This window comes from Doryrhamphus excisus, linkage group LG7, assembly GCF_037039965.1.
Source record: "Doryrhamphus excisus strain RoL-2023G ecotype Guam linkage group LG7, RoL_Dexc_Guam_v1.1, whole genome shotgun sequence".
Lineage (NCBI taxonomy): Eukaryota > Metazoa > Chordata > Actinopteri > Syngnathiformes > Syngnathidae > Doryrhamphus > Doryrhamphus excisus.
In genome coordinates, this window is record NC_136363.1 from 5,357,453 (window position 1) to 5,380,072 (window position 22,620).

At 38.0% G+C, this 22,620-nt stretch overlaps 1 protein-coding gene across 4 annotated transcripts in view; it reads right to left on the reverse strand.

The window, feature by feature from the left end:
- Positions 1 to 22,620, reverse strand: part of epha10 (EPH receptor A10) — a 225,115-nt gene that overhangs the window by 164,901 nt on the left and 37,594 nt on the right. For all 4 annotated transcript variants that reach the window (XM_058046811.2, XM_078791939.1, XM_058046810.2 and 1 more), the window contains exons 2-3: positions 5,577 to 5,641; positions 1,398 to 2,070 (exon numbers count right to left, since the gene is read on the reverse strand). In XM_058046811.2, the coding sequence (XP_057902794.2) occupies positions 1,398 to 2,070; positions 5,577 to 5,641 (738 nt within the window). The remainder of the gene's footprint in view (positions 1 to 1,397; positions 2,071 to 5,576; positions 5,642 to 22,620) is intronic.

Sequence of the window (22,620 nt, forward strand, 5' to 3'; positions counted from 1 at the left end):
CCACATACCACGCCTTGTGATATGTGCGACAATGGTTCTTTGGATGGACACGTAAACCTTACAGAAATGATTGACGCGCAGCCACCCTCATTACTGATGTCACTGTCAAAGTCAAGATAATCTTTCTTTTTTGTACTCCCCACACATTTGCAGATTATATATTTCTCCAAAAATAGCGTGTTTTTTTAAAAAAAATTCATAATTCACAGAAATCTGTAATCAGTCAAGGTTTTCCAAGGCCGACACTGATCACATGGATTAACTATACATTTCTCCATAAGTAATAACAAAAAAAAAAAACATAAGGCAAGGCCAAATGAGACTTTATACATGAGAGGACATAGTCAGATAGAGCTGGTCATGGCAGGACCTCCAGGTATCACATGGGTGAGAACCCGGTGTCTTCCATTCATTTAGTTATTTTCTAGTCATTATTATTATTATTTTTCAGGTTATTTGCATAGCCTTCTGACTGTGGTGCCCAGTTTTGGTTGTGTTAGCGGCCATCTGACTCACCATACTCAAGTCAAGTGTTTGTTTACAGTGAATAATTAACGTTCAAAGAGCTAAAAATAATGCGTAAAGCTAAAAATAACCAATTAGCTAAAAATGTCATCCAGTACTTCTCTACAAGAGAGGATAAATATGATCTCAGGGAAGAACTACATTTGAAACACTTATATGCTAGGACTACGTTAAAAAGCCATAGCATTTCAGTATGTGGAATCAAACTATGGAATGGATTGAGTAAGGACCTCAAACAATGCACAACGATGAGCCAATTCAAGAAACAATACAAGCAGTTGATGTTTGCTAAAATGGCTTAAAATAAAAAAAAAATGGTTAAAATTAAAATTAAAATTAAAATTAAAATTAAAATTAAAATTAAAATTAAAATTAAAATTAAAATTAAAATTAAAATTAAAATTAAAATTAAAATTAAAATTAAAATTAAAATTAAAATTAAAATAATTAGGATAAAAATTTAAGTGTAAATTTAAACAAAAAAAAAACTTAAATTATATTAGGAAAGCAGGAAGTGAACAAATGTAACAGTTACTGATTGTAAAAGTACCAGATGGAGGGGTAGGATTTAATAAGCTTTGCTTCTTCCTACTCCTTTTGGACATGTGGAACTGTGAACTGATTATGTGATGCATTCAATTGTAATCTGATGTATGTTCAAATGAAATAAAACCATTACCATTACCATTGTGAATAGTAACTGAATGCTTGGAAGGAACATGATCAAAACGGATCCACTCCTTTCTTTGCAAATGTTCATACTATTGTTGTTCCTTTCATAACCATAACCTCAATGCTGCTTTTATTTTTTCATCCCCCTGTTCATGCTCCCAAACATCACACAGTGTGTTTTATTTTTTTCCGTTTCCTACCTTCACAGCTGCTGTGTCCCTCCTCGTAACCTGCACTGCAGCTGCACTTCCCGATTGGCACCAGCCATTCCCCTTCTGCACTGCAATGCATCCTGGGAGGGCTGTCGGCATCCACCTCAGAGTTGTTGACGCAGCTTCCGCGCACTTCGACCAATGTGGAAAAGGCCGCTTCTGCCACCGTATCAGGAAAGATAGCCAAATTCTGAACGGTGGCGAGGCAACGCTTGTAATACACTCGCACGGCCACCAGGGCGACGCAGGCGCCCACATCCTGGAATGCCAGGTGAAAACCCCTACGGTTTAGATGGCCGATCTCTCGCACTTCTGTGTTCAGTTTCATTTTCCTTTCACCCAAATCGCCCTGAGTGAAGCTCTCGTCTGCGGCTATGGTGTCGATCTTTGTGTAGCGGTCCTCTCGGGTCACGCCGCCGAGGTCTCTATCCGATTCGACGTAGAGTAAATTGAAAGTCTCCTTACAGGTTCCGGCCACTCCGGGAATGCTGTTGCAGTCGCGGAGCGTGAATTGGAGCTCCACAAAGATGCGCTGGCCTCCTCGACGTGCCACCCACCCGGTCTGCAACCAGTTGTTCTGCTGTGTGGGCTCCATCACATTGCACACCTGGTAGGTCCGAATCGGCTTGTACTTTTCATCCACACCGCTTATCTCCTCCCACTGGAGAGTGTAAGAAAAGTCAGAAAATTAGACACAAAAATTGTTTTAGTTTGACTTTTTTTTTTTTTTTTTTGGCCGCCTGGCCTCACAATGAGGAGATGGAGGGTTCAAATCTACGTTCTGTTTGGGTATATGCATGTAAAGCTTGCTCCACGGTACTCGAGTTTGTGATAAAAACATGTGATAAGTGAATTTTCGCAAATTAAGATTCATTATTTATAAATTGAATATTTGAGTATGTAAGTGTGAATGGTTGTTTGTCTATATGTGGCCTGTGATTGGCTGTCGACCAGTCCTCTCGCCCGAAGACAGCTGGGATAGGCTCCAGCACCCCCGCGAATGAATTAATAAATATTTGAGTATTGAAAACCTGTTCACGACATTCTAAATATACTAGATTATTAGAGTCTTCCACACATGAAATAACACCCCTAGAGTCACCTTCACCATCATATGATGCAATATAGAGAGCATTCATCCATTCATCTTCTACCGCTTATCCTCACAAGGATTGCATGGGGTGCTGGAGCCTATCCCAGCTGTCTTCCAGCGAGAGGCGGGGTACACCCTGGACTGGTCGCCAGCCAATCACAGGGCACATATAGACAAACAACCATTCACACTCACATTCATACCTATGGACAATTTGGAGTCGCCAATTAACCTAGCATGTTTTTGGAATGTGGGAGGAAACCGGAGTACCCGGAGAAAACCCACGCATGCACGGGGAGAACATGCAAATTCCACACAGAGATGGCTAGGTGGAATTAAACTCGGGTCTCCAAGCTGTGAGGCCTGCGTGCTAACCACTCATCCGCCATGCAGCCTATAGAGAACATAATAAGAGCAAATAAGACAAATAGTTTCTTGTTTTTTGTAAAGCACTTCCTGTGGTAGCTATTGGCTCATCAGTGGAACATTAGTGACACCTTGTGACCGATTTGGAGTACTACATTTCATCGCGATGTGTCTTCTGAATGTCGTGTGTTCATTTAGTCATGCTTTTGTTTGAAAATTGTTAACTTTTGGGGAAAAACTTCATAAACTGTGCATTTTTTGGCAATGTACTGTAGTTGTTGACAATAATAATAATAATTTTATTAGATATTGAGTTGTTTACATCAGTAAATGACAATCACATTCCATCATTATAAGGTCTCCCGCCATCCATGATCCAATCCATGATTCAGTAGGAACCAAGTGCTAAAACTCCCCCCTGATTGATTAATTAACTGATGAAGTGTTTCTCAAGACTTGTCCACATCGCCCAGACACGCGGCACATGCGGGCAGTGGAAAAAAAAATGTCTTGTTAGCACCAGTCATGTGCTAAACAACACCACCGCCATGGTGACAAATGGTCTTTTCAGAAGGCGAGCAATTGATGTGTCAATTGATTCTTTCATCGAGCGGCCAATCTGACAGGCAGCACGACAAGTGGATGCAATCTCATCAAACTGTTGTGTTTGTGCTCATTTCTCACGCACACGCCAGCCCGCCAAACAAACTGCTTCCCGAGTCGCAGCGCAAGTCAGTCCGGTTGTTGGAACTAATATGTATGCATACCAAAAATACAAGAGGCATAACCCTTTGTTATGGACTCAATGTACTCTTATGTTTCAATGGCTCAGAAATTAAATACAGGAATAAAGAGTGACTTTATTGTGTTCTATTACGGAAATGATGACTGCTCCTGTCAGGCTATGCGATAAAGACGTATGTCATATTCTCCAAGAACATTTGGGTTGTGGGTATTGTCGAGTGGAGGGTCGTGCAGCATTCAAAGTCTCACGGTTGGCTATTGTTTGTAGTACTGTATTTGGTGGCGAGCAACAGCTATCACTGTTAGCTATAGCAACCACAACAGAACCACAATCAGGGTGTAAAGACTACAAAAATGCATAAAGCAATTCCTCTTAAAGGGGCAGATTCTTCTTAAATGGTCTTTAAATTACATTAAAGAAATTCCGGAAAATTCTGGAATAATTCACTGAGTTGAGCTTGTGATTAAGCACAGAAATTTTTGTTGTGGAATACGTCCTAATACGCTTCTACCTTGTGTGTCTGTAAGTCATGTGCAACTATAATAATAACATACCTGTGTGGATTGAGAAATGCTGCAGTGTTGGCCTGTAGCAACATTTTTTTTTTTAAAACTAAAAGTACATGAAAGAAATTCCGGAAAATTCTGGAATAATTCACTGAGTTGAGCTTGTGATGCAGTTAGGCACAGAAATTTTTGTTGACAATTTTTGTTGTGGAATACATCCTAATACGCTTCTACCTTGTGTGTCTGTAGGTCATGTGCAACTATAATAATAACATACCTGTGTGGATTGAGAAATGCTGCAGTGTTGGCCTGTGACAGCATTCTTGGAGTGTGATTTTTTTTTTTTTAAACTAAAATTACATTAAAGAAATTTCGGAAAATTCTGGAATAATTCACTGAGTTGAGCTTGTGATGCAGTTAGGCACAGAAAATTTTGTTGACGATTTTTGTTGTGGAATACGTCCTAATACGCTTCTTACTTTGTGTGTCTGTAAGTCATGTGCAACTATAATAATAACATACCTGTGTGGATTGAGAAATGCTACCGTGTTGTTTTTAATTAGGACAGAAATTATGGCTAGCTTGGAGATTGTGGCTGGTGTGTGAAACATTTTGGTAAATAAAATACGATATTGTTATATCCAGGTGTCACATATTACAAGAGTGCTATAAGAACACTGGCGTTTATAAAAAGGGTATGATTTTATTGTATTCCTTAAACTTAAAAGAAATACTTATTTAAGCTTATGTAGCTCTAGCTTGCTTAGTCTTGTTCTCTTGTACATTTAATGTTGTTAAAATAACTGATAGTCGGACTTGTAACCTATTATACCTATTAAAACTTATATGTTTTCTTTACTTTTCTACACAAAATACTTTTGTTTTACAATTATAGCTTTATGTGTATAAAACAACTTCGAAAAGCATATACCATATTTTCTGGACTATAAGTCACTTCTGAGTATAAGTCGCACAAGGTCAAAACTACATAGTTCGGTAGAAAAAAACATACATAAGTCGCACTGGAGTATAATTCGCATTTTTTGCGAGTAATTTATTTTACAAACTACAAAATTTTACATCTTACAAAATTTACAAACAGAAAAGGTGTCCAGTGTTTATGTAAAGAAACAGTTTTTTTTTAATTTAGAAGTCGCTCTGGAGTATAAGTCACAGGAACAGCCAACCTATGAAAAAAAGTGCGACTTATAGTCCGGAAAATACGGTAAATGACAAATAACATGATAACTTTACTGTTGACAAATAACAGGAGAATATAGTCGATTTTGTATGCTAACCAAGGTGTAATTTTTGTACGTAAACCAAAAAAGACGCTAACTGGGGCATATGCTAACCGAGGTTACACTGTATTATATGTTTTCTTTACTTTTCTTCATCATGCAACTTTTTAACAAACACACACAAGTAAACAGCGGCAAAAAAAAAAACAAACTTACCCCATTGGGGGGAAATGACGTCCAGCCCAACTCTGCTTGTGTCTCTTTAGAATTCAGCAGCACCACTGCAAGAGGAAAAATAGTACATTAGATAAATATGTTTATCGATGGTGCATGACAACTCGCACAAAGCTTCCTCTGGAAACTTTTTAAAGTGCAATAACGAAAGTACAATATTTGGAAGGATGAAATAAGGGTCATTAACCCTGACGCAAGCCTGCCAAAACAATGAGTGGACATATTGTAGTCATTTATTTTCACACGTTTATAGCATCCGTTGAGGCCGTTATCAGCATTGATCAGTGCCTGCTTAATAAACAGACTAAATAAAATGTGGGAGTGTTGAAAACAAGCTACTATGTTTTGCGGTGGTGGAACTCAGCAGCACCGGTTTGTGCTTTCAGCACCAAGGACAGCTCCATAGGCTCATTTGAGTAGCACTGAAGAATCAGTACTTTACATGAACATTTTAAATATACATATTTGACATTTTATGAGAGAAAAAAAATACTAAACCCAATTACTTTAACTTCCTGAAGCCACGCCCTTAAGTAGTCATCGTGATAAGGTGTTTTTAATAATAGCCTGGACAAAGTGTCTGGTTAAAAGCAACCACTCCACCGCCTAGAATTATTTATGCGGCTTTCACTCTCGGTGTAGGAGTTCCTCGGGTTCTGTGCTCCCCATTCTAGAATGGAATTCACAGCCACACAACTGGTGCTTCATTGGAGGTGATTGCAAAAAAAAAAAAAAGGCCAAATCGCTTTTCATGCTCGCTTTTCATGCTTATATAACTCAACTGGTTTTACAAATTTGCATTATTTATTAGAATCTACAGTGAAATCTCGGTTAAGATCAGTATTCTTTTGCAAGGTCTGACTCGGGTCTGATAATGGGGGACCCGGTGGTGAATTGGTTCCGTACCTGACTATGATAAGTGAATTTCCAGAGTAGGATTCCTTGTTTATAAAGCTAATATGTACATTAGTTAGAGCATAGAAATCCTATTTATGACCTTCAAAAAACATTAATAGAGCCCTCTGGATGTGAAATAGCACCCCTATAGTCACCTTTACACTCAAATTACCCAATATAGTAGAAATTATAACAGAAATAAGACATATAAGACAGAGACTCATATAAAATTTAGACATATGTTTGATTAATAATAGGCCTTAGTCAAAATATGTTTGAAATATATTTAGAAAAAAAACTGCGATACAGTGAAACAGTCAAAGAGTTGAAGCGCAAATTGCTCAACATGTCAGTCATGCAAATCCAATTAACTCAGATCCAACAATTATAGCTTTGATTGTATAAAACAACTTTAAAAGGCATATACAATATTTTCTGGAGTATAAGTCGCACAAGGCCAAAAATACATAATTGGGTAGAAAAAAAACATACATAAGTCGCATTTTTTGCGGGTAATTTATTTTACGAACTACTTAACCAAAACAGACATTACGTCCTCTTGGAAGGTAAGTTCTAACAATAATAAAAGAATAGAGAACAGGCTGAATAGGTGTAAGATATGCTAACAATGGTTATTCAGCTACACAAAAATTAAACATAAACAGAAAAGATGTCCAGTGTTTATGTAAATAAACATTTTTTTTCATTTATAAGTCGCTCTGGAGTATAAGTCACAGGAACAGCCAACCTATGAAAAAAAGTGCAACTTTTTGTCCGTAAAATACAGTAAATGCCAAGTAACATAACTTAAAAAGAGAATATAGCCAATTTTGTATGCTAACCAAGGTGTCATTTTTGTACGTAAACCAAAAAAGACGCTAACTGGGGCGTATGCTAACCAAGGTTCCACTGTATTTCCTTTACTTTTTTTTATATGGTAATGGTTTTATTTCATTTGAACATGCATCAGATTACAATTGAATGCATCACATAATCAGTTCACAGTTCCACATGTCCAAAAGGAGTAGGAAGAAGCAAAGCTTATTAAATCCTACCCCTCCATCTGGTACTTTTACAATCAGTAACTGTTACATTTGTTCACTTCCTGCTTTCCTAATATAGTTTAAGTTTTTTTTTATTTTATTTTTTTATTTTATTTTTTGTGATATGACCATCCAATGACATAATGTGTACCATAGTGACTGTCAATATAGTGATATATATAGCACATCATGACTATTATATCATTATGATATCGTATGATTTGCTACTACTATTTCCAAAACCCAGTGACTTGCTGTTCAATGATGTAATATAGTTCATGTTAACAGAAAAGTCCAGCTTCAAAAGAGGTTTTAAAAAGACAGCAAATGACTTAGAGAGCATCAGGAGAAGTGTTTTTGTACTTATTCCCTTTTAGGTTCGACCTCGCAAGTAGCGTCTTGCCAAGAGTGCCGAGACTGAAGCCTTGACAAGACCGCAAGTGATCATTTACCAAACACTTAACTTTATTGTTTTGGGGTTAACACCAGAGGCTTCCCAATAAGTGTGGATCCGTGCAGATAACATGTTGGAGGCTTTTGGAGGAGATTAGAGTGGGAGAGAGAGACAGAGCAAGGTTGCAGGAGAAATGCTGAGGCCAGACCCGAGGAGAGAAAGTAATCAGCGGAAGGAGGGCAGAAAAGGGAAGAAAGAAAGGATGAAACAGAGTAACTCTGGCAACAAAAGAAGAAAAAAAAAACACTAATGAATGAACGGTTAATACACACTGGGATGAATGTTCCTTAGTGAGATGTCAAGTCAGAGAGAGAGAGAGACTCGGAGGAAAAAGCTGGCACAATGAATACATAAGTCCTGTAATCACAGCCTAGTTAGGGCGCCGTAATGGGTCTTCGGGGGGGGGGTATGACAGAGCGACTTAAATTTGTTAAAAAAATAAATAAATAAATAAAAAAGAACCTTACTGAAAGAACAGAAAATGGACACAAAGGCTCAGACTCCGATTAAGTCGGACTCTAATAGCGCTGACACAATAACAGCTCTGACTAATTCAAAAGGTTGTTTCATAAATAATTGCTCGTCATTAACACGGATGATACGGATCATGTTTTTTTTTTTTTTTACGTTTTGTTCTTTCCGCCTTTGCCCCACTCTCGGTGCACACAATGACACTTTTGTGACTAATGATGATTTTTAACCACATCCTTTTTTATCTGTAATAGGTACACAGCTATAATTGTTGTACATTAGGCCTATTGGCTTTGACATGGTAATGACTTGGGCAAAAAGTCTGTGTAGAGCTCATCTTTTAGGGGATATTAAATATAATATTTCGAATAATATGACAACAGAAGTGCACGGACTGCCACCCAGAGTAAATTGTAGGACTGCTCGATCATGGCAGAATGTCATCATAAATAAAAGCGAAATAAAAGACGAGCTTTTACAGTCTCAACACATTTCCGGCCCTTCAAAATACGAGTGAAATTAAATAAAATATTTCGAATAATAATACTGACAACAGTAGTACACGGACCGCCACCCAGAGGCAATTCTAGGACTGCTCGATCATGGCGGAATCTCGTCATAAATAAAAGTGAAATAAAGATGAGCTTTTGACAGTCTCAACACACTTCCGGCCCTTCAAAATAAGAGTGAAATTAAATAAAATATTTCGAATAATACTACTGACAACAATAGTGCACAGACCGCCACCCAGAGGCAATTCTAGGACTTATCGATCATGGCGGAATCTCATTATAAATAAAAGTGAAATAAAGACGAGCTTCACAGTCTCAACACACTTCCGGCCCTTCAAAATACGAGTGAAATTAAATAAAATATTTCGAATAATACTGCTGACAACAGTAGTACACGGACCGCCACCCAGAGGCAATTCTAGGACTGCTCGATCATGGCGGAATCTCATCATAAATAAAAGTGAAATAAGGACGAGCTTTTGACAGTCTAAACACACTTCCGGCCCTTCAAAATACGAGTGAAATTAAATAAAATATTACGAATAATAATACTGACAACAGTAGTACACGGACCGCCACCCAGAGGCAATTCTAGGACTTATCGATCATGGCGGAATCTCATTATAAATAAAAGTGAAATAAAGACGAGTTTGACAGTCTCAACACACTTCCGGCCCTTCAAAATACGAGTGAAATTAAATAAAATATTTCGAATAATACTACTGAAAACAATAGTGCACGGACCACCACCCAGAGGCAATTCTAGGACTGCTCGATCATGGCAGAATGTCATCATAAATAAAAGCGAAATAAAAGACGAGCTTTTACAGTCTCAACACATTTCCGGCCCTTCAAAATACGAGTGAAATTAAATAAAATATTTCGAATAATACTACTGAAAACAATAGTGCACGGACCGCCACCCAGAGGCAATCCTAGGACTGCTCGATCATGGCGGAATCTCATCATAAATAAAAGTGAAATAAGGACGAGCTTTTGACAGTCTCAACACACTTCCGGCCCTTCAAAATAAGAGTGATGTTCACTTCATAGTGTCTAATTGTCTAATTACTGATTAACTGACTGACTGACTAATTGCATTTGTGACTACATCTTCTGTAACCACAATCACTGGTATTACAGTTTCATAGGGCCCCAATAATTCTAGTATTTTGGAGCCTTGGGGAAAAATTTTTGGTGACACCCCAATTTACCCCAGCCCCAACTGGGCTGCCGCCACCAAAAGCATGAATAATCGTAACATCCGTCTGACTCGTCACTTTGTCATTGACCTACACTGGATTAGCTCTAGCAACCGTGGGCCAAAAAGTGGGCCAGGTATCCTTTCATTTGTTTCTGTATTCAGCCGTTAAAATGAAAAGTACGTACTGATATGTAAACAGCGGGGAGTAGCGATGGAAAGCGATGGCTCAATGAAAAACAGCGATGAGGGGGGAAAAAAAAAGAGGAAAGGGCCCAAAGGAAACAACGGAAGCTGTCAAACGTCTACCATCATTTCAAACTCAAAAAGATAAACAACATGGTGCAATGTTTGCACAGTCACACGGAACTGATGTTGCACAACAGTACTCTCCCCCCATGCTGTAGCACATTACCACCCTGTGTATATACCCAATCAGAGGTGTCCTAACTACAATCCACGGGTCAAATGCAGTCCGCCATCCATTTTTATCAGCATGTATTAAAGTCAAATATTATATTATTGTCGTCTATGACTACATATAATATGTACTTAACTATTTTGTACTTAGTTTAAACACCAGATTAAGTTACTGTCTTTAACAAGATGCCGTCTACAAACAAAAGCAATCACAATCACAGAATAAAATATTGTTAATGGTAAAAAGAAATAGCAAAACCAAAAAAAAAACAAGATTGCAAGATATGTTTCTTTGCGGCTGTATCATTGTACGACAGTACTCCCCTGCCATAGGGAGCCAGCAGAAGAAGGTGTGCCAAGTCTAGGCACCGGCTGGAAGGCATCACAACATCATTAGCCTAAACAGAGGGACTCGGCTCGGCGATAATCATTAGAGCCAACGCTTCGGACCATAGGCTACGGTCACACTGCAGGTGATTCCGATTTTTGTGTCAGTGTATGGATGCTTAACAGACAAAGTATATTTTATATTTAATAGAAATATAATTAGTGGAAATTATTCATTCATTCATTCATTTTCTACCGTTTATCCTCACGTCGGTCGCGGGGGGTGCTGGAGCATATCCCAGCTGTCTTCGGGGCGAGAGGCGGGGTACCCCTGGACTGGTCTCCAGCCAATCACAGGGCACATATAGACAAACAACCATTCACACTCACATTCATACCTATGGACAATTTGGAGTCGCTAATTAACCTAGCATGTTTTTGGAATGTGGGAGGAAACCGGAGTACCCGGAGAAAACCCACGCATGCACAGGGAGAACATGGAAACTCCACACAGAGATGGCCAAGAGTGGAATTGAACCCTGGTCTCCTAGCTGTGAGGTCTGCGTGCTAACCACTCGAACACCGTGCAGCCTAGTGGAAATTAAACTAAACAAAAAAAAAACCCGGAACCTTGAGAAGTTTCAAGGAGGCATCCCGACTAAATGCCCGAACGATTTTAACTGGCTCATTTCGATGTGAGGGAGCTGCAACTCATTTGACCACTTCCCCACTGACTTGAGTAATCAAAAAAATCAAGCTTTATAGTTCGAGTCCAGGTGCATAATCTTTATTTTTCAAAGACATTTTCCATTCCTGCACAAAATATTTCATAATACACTTTCCTGCGACTCATTTGACCACTTCCCCACTGACTTGAGTAATCAAAAAAAATCAAGCTTTATAGTTCGAGTCCAGGTGCATAATCTTTATTTTTCAAAGACATTTTCCACTCCTGCACGAAATATTTCATAATACACTTTCCTGCGACTCATTTGACCACTTCCCCACTGACTTGAGTAATCAAAAAAATCAAGCTTTATAGTTCGAGTCCAGGTGCATAATCTTTATTTTTCAAAGACATTTTCCACTCCTGCACGAAATATTTCATAATACACTTTCCTGCGACTCATTTGACCACTTCCCCACTGACTTGAGTAATCAAAAAAAAATCAAGCTTTATAATTCAAGTCCAGGTGCATAATCTTTTTTTTTTTTGCTTATTTTTCAAGGACATTTTCCATTCTTGCACCAAATATTTCATAATATAGTTTCTACACTCCCACACTAAAACAATATATCCCATGAGGCCATGCTTCTACGGACCAATGCTTTGCTCATAACCCAAGGACCTTTTGGGATACGGTGACTTCAACATCAGCTAAAAAGTTAGCACATGTTTGTGTCAGCATTTTGCAGGTAACATTGCACAAGGTGAGGAGGGTGTATGTGGATAATGTAAAAAAAAAAAAAAAAAACGGGTATCATTTCTCTTCCAGATCATGATCTCTTGAGAATTTAGCGAGAAATTAGAAGTGCAGTGGGCTATTTCTTAGCAAAATGAGCTCTTGAAAAACCTGGTGAGATTTTTTTTTTGCCTGAACACACTTGCATTAATTCCCTCTATAGACAATAAAGTAAATGTAAAATGGAATGTACACCCCCCCACCTCACACCCACAATTTCAAGCACCAAAGACACATTTTTTTAGTAAAATTTTTTGCCACATAAAAAAAAAAAAATCCACGTTTTCACCCAACATGCCACAGCACACAAAGAGATCTCGACGGAAGCACGGCTCCCAGTTAGACAATGACGTACGGGCTATATAACAAAGGCAGACGGCTTTAATCCCTTCCACTGAAAGGGGGGGGGGGGCTCATATTTATAATTCGTCTCTGTAATATCCTATAGTTTCATGGCAGGATTAAGCGCCCGCCGTTGGCTGTCCTCCCTGTGACCCACAGGCTACTTATCAGCCAGCAGACACCCGAGCCAACTCCAGAGCTCAGAAAAGCTGAGGAGAGTGTGCACCGAGACCCGGATAAGCGGAGTATGCCGATGCTCAGCTGGGCTAGCTATTGTCCAGGTATTATCCTTCTCATACAACAGGAGAGCGGGAGAGGGCTTGGAAACTTTGAAAAGAATGAAAATTAGATTTAAAGAGTAAGACAAAAATGAATATGGCTTCATAGCAATGTGGTAAATCTGGTAAACTTCAGGCTTGGACTCGGATTATAAAATGGGTTGTGACCTAATCATTTTCCTAATTATGAACCTAAATTCCCTATTACTATGGACTGTAGTGTGCAGAAGGTTATGTATTGTAGGGGAAATTTGACGCATGCACACACACACGCGTGTGCACACACACACGCAGTACAGTTCCAAATGTGAAAAATTGTGAAAATTGGAAATAGTTAATGTTATATTCTCCAAAAAAATTATTTTAATGTAAAACTGCCTTTGATTTACGTCTTTCATGCTTTTGGTAGAGTTGTTTTAATATTTCAGCTGTGAAAAACCTGGTTTTATTTTCTCGCTTTTTTAGTTGGGAACTGATATTTTCCCAAAACATACCTATGTTCTACTGCTGATTACTAACGAACAAAAAAAGGTAGAAACGAACTTTTTTTCCTGATGACAGACGGGAATCTAAACTTTCTTTTGGTATGTTTCATGTTTATATAGCCATATGTACACACAGTTCAGTTCCAAATGTGAAAATAGTTCATGTTGTTATACTCTCCAAAAAAATATTTTTATGTAAAACAGCCTTTGATTTATGTCTTTCATGCTGTGGTAGAGTTGTTTTAATATTTCAGCTATGAAAAACTTTTCTCACTTTTTTAGTTGGGAACTGATATTTTCCCAAAACGTACCTATGTTCTACTGCTGATTACTACCGAACGGAAAAAGGTAAAAACAACCTTTTTTTCTGATGAAATACTGGAATCTAAACTTTATTTTGGTATGTTTCATGTTTATATAGCCATATGTACACACAGTTCAGTTCCAAATGTGAAAATTGGAAATAGTTCATGTTGTTATATTCTCCAAAAAAATATTTTTATGTAAAACAGCCTTTGATTTATGTCTTTCATGCTTTGGTAGAGTTGTTTTAATATTTCAGCTGTGAAAAACCTGGTTTTATTTTCTCGCTTTTTTAGTTGGGAACTGATATTTTCCCAAAACATATCTATGTTCTACTGCTGATTACTAACGAACAGAAAAAGGTAGAAACTAACTTTTTTTTCTGATGAAAGACGGGAATCTAAACTTTCTTTTGGTATGTTTCATGTTTATATAGCCATATGTACACACAGTTCAGTTCCAAATGTGAAAATTGGAAATATTTTATGTTGTTATATTCTCCAAAAAATTATTTTTATGTAAAACAGCCTTTGATTTACGTCTTTCATGCTGTGGTAGAGTTGTTTTAATATTTCAGCTATGAAAAACTTTTCTCACTTTTTTTAGTTGGGAACTGATATTTTCCCAAAACGTACTGATGTTCTACTGCTGATTACTACCGAACGGAAAAAGGTAAAAACAACCTTTTTTTCTGATGAAAGACTGGAATCTAAACTTTATTTTGGTATGTTTCATGTTTATATAGCCATATGTACACACAGTTCAGTTCCAAATGTGAAAATTGGAAATATTTTGTTGTTATGTTTATGTTGTTATATTGGTCAATAAATTATTTTGATGTAAAACAACTCTTTATTTACGTCCTTTATGCTGTGGTAGAGTTGTTTTAATATTTTAGCGGTGAAAAACCTGGTTTTATTTCCTCGCTTTTTTTAGTTGGGAACTGATATTTTCCCAAAACGTACCCATGTTCTACTGCTGATTACTAACAAACGGAAAAAGGTAGAAACAAACTTTTTTTTCTGATAAAAGACAGGAATCTAAACTTTCTTTCGGTATGTTTCATGTTTAGCCATGGTCTAGTTTTTCAGGGACTCACGACACAAAAAGGCATTGAAAATTCCACTATGGAAAAAAACACATTATTTATAATCCAGCACAAAAGACACACAAAGACAGCTTGAAGTAGTCAACAGCTCAACAATATAATACATTATTTCTGTCATTATGACAGTCAACCTTACATTTTCATGTACCTCAGTTTTCTTATGATTCATTTTTTTTGCTCAAAATTGTTTGCCTCAGTTGTTGCACATAACTGTTTGCCCTTTTACAATATCGTTACGCAAAACTGAGTGTCCATACAAAGCATTCTATGCGTGTCTCCACTCCTAAATAACCCATCATGGGGCCAAAAAAAGTTGAGTGTCAGCAATTTGATAAAAGCGAGAAAAACTATGAAATTGCAATGTTTTGTGCATCAATTATTTTCTATAAAAATTTGGGTTATCTGGATGGATGAACTGATTTATGTAAATTTACATAAACTGCTGCAGTTTTTATCAGACCTTTTGGAACAAATTAATGACAAAAAAAACTGTTATTACTTCATCTATATCTATAATCTCAATATACATATTACCTTTACTTATTATTTAGCGCCACCATGTATTCTAATTGATTTAATTGCTATTAATGTATGACTTTTATTAAATTATATTGTATTTTATTAATTATTATTGATATTTTTACCACAATTCCACCGCAATGTCAACGCCAAGGGAAACTCGGCAGACAAATGCACACCTAACCAGGGAACTATACACTATGTGATGGATAGCCATTTTAAAAAGGTAAAAAAAAAAAACGTGCATTGCACATGCAAAATGAATAACTGAGCCATTTTCAGCAGGGTAATGTTGATGCCTGAGGACGCTACTTATTCACTTGGCCCCTAAATATTGAAGACAAATCAGCCTTGAGCTCGGTGTGAATTTACCGTCATGCTTGAGGAGGACGAGGAGCACGGTGGGGAACATGGGACATGGACGGGCCTTAATCTTAGCACTTCACATGAGGAATGAGTCCTCCTGTTTACTCCACCACCCCTGATGCTTAAAAGACATGGGAGGGGGTGATAAGATGTACTTGAACAAAAGCAATACAGTAATACTGCCGTGGAACAGATAAAAAGGATAAATGGATGGAGGATATGAAGTGTCACATAAAAGCACAAACAGGCACATAAAAGATAAATGCTCTGTATAAATGGACACAGGCACAAATCAAGAGCGAACGCACGCAAACACACACACACATGCACTATCTCCTTAGATAAATGGTGACAGGAAACCCCACTTTGTCACACACACACACACACACACACAGCAGGACCATAATAGCAGCTGTAACAGCAGAGCACATTAACTTCAAACTGGGCTCTCCCGTTAAAAGAGTCATTAAACTTTCAACTTCTGTAATGTGACATACTGTAAAGAGACTGGGCTGTCCGCTCTCTGAAGTCCACCATGCAATTAACTTCATGATGAATGACCGGGGAGAGGGTGGAGGGGGGGGTACTGTTGAACAGTGTTGCCCTGCAGCGCATGTGTATCTTTATCTATACGCTCGCTGTATGCGCTGAACTAAGCGGTCAAACCATGGCACGGTGCGACAGTTGACCCTCTCGCAATATTGCGGTAAAAAAAACTGTCCTCCCATACAGTGTGGAAGTGGTATGTTTTTGACTTCTTAACCCAATTTTTTTTTTCAGTTTTGACATTACTATTCGGTTGTATAACGGTAGTAACTACAGATAAAATAAAATAATAAGATAATGTAAATTGGAAGAAATCATCAGTATGAAGTATATGCTGAACTAAGCGGTCAAACCATGGCATGCTACTACAGTTGGATTATTGCTCCCTCACAATATCACAAAAATTAAATCGATAGACTAGGGTCTATTATTTGTCAAAGCATATTGAAATACAGGTGATATATGAAAAATATATTTAAAAAAAACTGTCCTCCCATACAGTGTGGAAGTGGTATGTTTTTGGATTCTTAACCTTTTAGTTTTGAGGGGTTTTTTCAGTTTTGACATTAACTATTTGGTTGTATAACGGTAGTAACTACAGATAAACGGATAATGTAAATAGGAAGAAATCATCAGTATGAAGTAATAACGTGACATTACAAGTACAGTGGTCCTGATAAGCAAACAAACAAACAAAAAATTGTATTTACATATTTCTCAATAACTATTATTGAGCTATTTTTAATCTCTAAATTAAACTTCATGATGAATGACCGGGGGGGGTACTTTTGAACAGTGTTGCCCTGCAGCATCTTCATCTTATATATATATATATATATATATATATATATATATATATATATATATATAATATATATATATATATATATTATATATATATATATATATATATCATATCTTCATCTATGCGCTCGCTGTATGTGCTGACTAGGGTCTATTATTTATTAGTCAAAACATATTGAAGTGATATATGAAAAATATATTTAAAAAAAACTGCCCTCCCATACAGTGTGGAAGTGGTATGTTTTTGGCTTCTTAACCCCATAGTTTTTTGTTTTTTTTTCAGTTTTGACATTACTATTTAGTTGTATAACGGTAGTAACTACAGATATAATAAGATAAGTTAATGTAAATTGGAAGAAATCATCAGTATGAAGGAATAACAGTGGTCCTGATGAGCAAACAAACAAACAAAAACTGTATTTACATCTTTGCCAATAACTACTATTGAGCTATTTTTAATCTCTGAATTAAACTTCATGATGAATGACCAGTGGGGAGGGGGTACTGTTGAACAGTGTTGCCCTGCAGCGCATGTGTATCTTCATCTATGCGCTCGCTGTATGTGCTGACTAGGGTCTATTATTTATTAGTCAAAACATATTGAAGTGATATATGAAAAATATATTTTAAAAAAACTGTCCTCCCATACAGTGTGGAAGTGGTATGTTTTTGGCTTCTTAACCCCATAGTTTTTTGTTTTTTTTTCAGTTTTGACATTACTATTTAGTTGTATAACGGTAGTAACTACAGATATAATAAGATAATAAGATAATGTAAATTGGAAGAAATCATCAGTATGAAGTAATAACAGTGGTCCTGATGAGCAAACAAACAAACAAAAACTGTATTTACATCTTTGCCAATAACTACTACTGAGCTATTTTTAATCTCTGAATTAAACTTCATGATGAATGACCAGTGGGGAGGGGGTACTGTTGAACAGTGTTGCCCTGCAGCGCATGTGTATCTTCACCTATGCGCTCGCTGTATGTGCTGACTAGGGTCTATTATTTATTAGTCAAAACATATTGAAGTGATATATGAAAAATATATGAAAAAAAACTGTCCTCCCATAGAGTGTGGAAGTGGTATGTTTTTGGCTTCTTAACCCTTTAGTTTTTTTTTCCAGCTTTGACATTACTATTTTGTTTACTACAGATATAATAAGATAATGTAAATTGGAAGAAATCATCAGTATGAAGTAATAACATCACATTAAAAGCAAACAAACAAACAAAAAACTGTATTTACATCTTAATAATCTCAATAACTATTACTGAGCTATTTTTAATCTCGAAATTGAACTTTAAAAGCACCACCACTCTCAACGTGTTCCCTCACTAGTCCACTAACTGCAAACCAAAACATTATACAGTGAGCCGCTGATGCTGCAGAAATAGTATTGCCACAGAGTAAAATCAAATGAAAACCAAACAAACTAATATTATACACGGCAATATTGATTGTATGGTATTATAATAAAGCAAAGCCTCTTAGCTGTTGTTGAGTCAGCCAAAAAAAAAACAACAAAGTTTTGTGTATAGTAGAATGTGGTTTGATGAAGTGCTAGGGCGTACTAATCCTCTGTTCTAATTCTATCATCCGAGATCACAAAGCCAACACCGACGTTTTGGAACTAATTAACAAACAACAGGGTAACACTGGCATTATTACAGTATTACAGTACAACATATTTTGTAGTGAGTTGTAATTATAGTAATTATAGTTATTACTCTCTTTGTTGTTATTGTCATACACAAAAGTCATCTGGCAGTTTATATTCTTTCGTTGCTCCCCTTTAAGTCAGTGGTTCTCAAAGAGTGGATGATGGACACATGCTTTGTGGCTCGCTGTACAAAGCTAAGGTTCTTTGAGAATAATCACAGGTAGTAAGAAACCACATATGCAAGGGGGAAAAGGTGCTGTGAGATGGACAGACTCACATGCCTAGACAGCCAAGGCTATTGAATCAGGTGATAAGTATGAGGAGGACTTGTTTTGGAGACCTCAAGCAGGTAATTATAGCAAGTCAGTGTGATGTTAATGTGCACTGTAAACCCGAACAGAACTCAAAAAATGTTGCCACATTTTTTTGACTTCATAAACTCAAATATTTGAGTATATCAGAGCTTGAATATTTGGAGTTGATATTAGATTTACTTTTTAAAATTTGGGGGTGAAGAGAGAAATAGCTTTCTTTTTCGCATTCTCCATTCTTAAATTTTTGTTCTCATTTCAACTCTGAATGATATTAAGGTGAAAAGAGGGTTCTCCTCTCATTCAGTGTGGAAGTGGTAGGTTTTTGTCTACTTTATCCAGCTTCCCCGGTTTGTTTGAAACACCATAGGTATGAATATGAGTGTGAATGGTTGTTTGTCTATATGTGCCCTGGGATTGGCTGGCCACCAGTCCAGGGTGTACCCCGCCTCTCGCCCCAAAGACAGCTGGGATAGGCTCCAGCAGGCTCCCCGCGACCCTCGTGAGGATAAGCGGTAGAAAATGAATGAATGAATGTTAAATTAACTCAACATAAGTAAGTTATTAGAACTTTTCAAAGAAACTTTGAGTATGCATAACTTCGTAAATTTAAGTACTTTGAACAACACAGGTTTACAGTGTGTACTAGTATTAGTCAAATCAAGTGGAATAACAGAAAAGATAACAATAATAATAATGATGTTTTTGAGGGTTATTTTAAAAAGAAAATGCTCTTCTCACTAAATGGGTTAAATTCATTCATTCATTTTCTACCCCTTTTTCCTCACGAGGGTCGTTGGGGTGCTGGAGCCTATCCCAGCTGTCAGCGGCCAGCCAATCACAGGGCACATATAGACAAACAACCATTCACAATCACATTCATACCTATGGACAATTTGGAGTCGCCAATTAACCTAGCATGTTTTTGGAATGTGGGAGGAAACCGGAGTACCCGGAGAAAACCCACGCATGCACGAGGAGAACATGCAAACTCCATACAAAGATGGCCGAGGGTGGAATTGAACCCTGGTTTCCTAGCTGTGAGGTCTGCACGCCAACCACTCACCGTGCCGCCCTAAATGGGTTTAGTGATCACAAAAAAAAGGTGGATCCCAAAATAAGATAACCGCCTTTTATGACTAGTTATTTCATAAGGTATGAAATAATTTTCACTTTATTTCATAAAGTGAAATAAACTTCCTAGCGGAAACAGGCCAAAACAAACAGACAACCACTAACACAGACACTAACATCCACAGACAATCCAGCCACTAATTAACCTCATTTGCATCTTTTAGTGCAAGGGGAGGAAGCCGGGGCTCCCGAAGCGAACCCACGCAGGCCTGGGGGGGAAACGCGGTGGTGGGGTGGGGGTGGGAACATAAAAACTCAGCAGCAGATTGGAAGCTGGGGCCTTCTTATCGTGTGCACCACTGTGACACACAGCTTTTCCAATTCAAACTAAAAAAAACAGACAAAAAAGTGGAGCCCAACGGAGCCGAATAAGGTCCGCTGTGTTTATCGCACAAGACATAACAACCATGCTCCTCTAATCACTTTTAATCTCCCCCACCTTCGTCCTCCTGATAATCTCTCCTTGCATAAAACTGTCATCCACTCTCCTCCTCTACCTCACCCGCGGTGCCAGTCCTGAATCTGAATGACCACCTGTTAAAACAAGAAGCCTTCGGCAGGGGAAGAAGACGACAAAAAGGGCTGATTGTATGCAGATGCATGTTTGTGCGTAGACGGAGAAAAGAGTCATTGAGTGAGTCAGAGAAAGCAAAGAGCGTGTTGGAGGGAGGAAAAGTAGGAGAGGAGAGAAATGAGGAGGACAGGCTGAGTCAGAGTTCCGAGATTGAGGGATGGGGGGGGGCACTTTTAATGCTATTCCTTGCTGCTGTTCCACAAATACACACCCGCAAGGTACAATAAGTTCATCCAGAATAAGTCATTCTTACTTTAAAAAAACAGATCAGGAAACTTGAAGGAATAACATCATTCCAACATGGAGACAAAGTAAAAGACAGAGAACCCGACAGCGACCACAGGCAAAAAGGGACTTGTGTTCATTTGTAGAGTCTTGTAAAAAGGTTGTAATTGGTTGTCGGGATTAATACTGGGAGAGTGGTAAAAATGCTTTCGGGTCTTATTACTGCAGAGTGGGCAAGGACGTTTTGGGATCGAGCCATTGAAATTGTTTCAGTTGACAGGACTTAAAAGGAAAACTGGGCTTTTTTTTTTGGAATTTTGCCCGCCATTCACAATCCTGTTTTCCATTTTCAAGTTCATATAGGCTGCACGGCGGTCGAGTGGTTAGCACACAGCTAGGAGACCAGGGTTCAATTCCACCCACGGCCATCTCTATGTGGAGTCTATGTTCTCCCCGTGCATGCGTGGGTTTTCTCCGGGTACTCCGGTTTCCTCCCACATTCCAAAAACATGCTAGGTTAATTAGCTACTCCAAATTGTCCATAGGTATGAATGAGAGTGTGAATGGTTGTTTGTCTATATGTGCCCTGTGATTGGCTGGCCACCAGTCCAGGGTGTACCACACCTCTCGCCCGAAGACAGCTGGGATAGGCTCCAGCACGCCCGCGACCCTCGTGAGGATAAGCGGGTAGAAAATGAATGAAATGGGTTCTCCTCTCATTCTGTGTGGAAGTGGTAGTTTTTATCTCATTTGTCCAGCTTTCCCAGTTTGTTTGAAACACTTTAGTTTAGTTTAGAATAAGTAAATTGGAGAGGCGAATTAGTTAGCTCACTAGGTTGCAAAAGTAGCGCTGCTCGTTTGTCCCTGCAGTGGTCCCATAGCCTGAGCAATGTAATGTAAACAAAGAATAATAAGAGTGAAAAACTGATTATTGGGGTGTTCTAACTACGAAAGTATTCTGTTTATTAATGTTCACCCATATGTCGTGGAAATTAATTTACAAACTAATGACTGTATTGTACTGAATTACGAACGGATTACTATAAAGATTATGTAGTGCCTTCACAATTTAGAAAATAATAAACCATACAATGACATTGAATAGAACAGTTGTGCTTTGTACCATTGGCACATCCACAATGCTATATCAGGAATGGTCCACACAGTTAAATCATTACTGCAGAGTGAGCATATAAACCATGCTCAGTGAGGCATATTTCAATAAGACAGAAGCAAAAGGAGTACATTGCTTTATATACACATGTCCAGGGCTGAGATGAGATGTAGAAACATGGATGACTGGGGGTTGCACAGCACATGAAGCACACATATATAATTGAAAATAACAGCATGGCCATTTAACTCAATATGCAGATTCATATGGTGAATTGGGATGATTAGGATGTATTGGATCGACAATTAAACAAAAACACTTCAGGTTAATCCTCAAATGGACAAATCAAAAGAACCAGAATTAAGTCAAGTCAAATTACGAATCCCAGCAACTGCAGAGTCTCAGAGTGAAGGGAAGACATGAAAACTGACATGCTAACTTTGGCATCCCGGGGAACCTCACT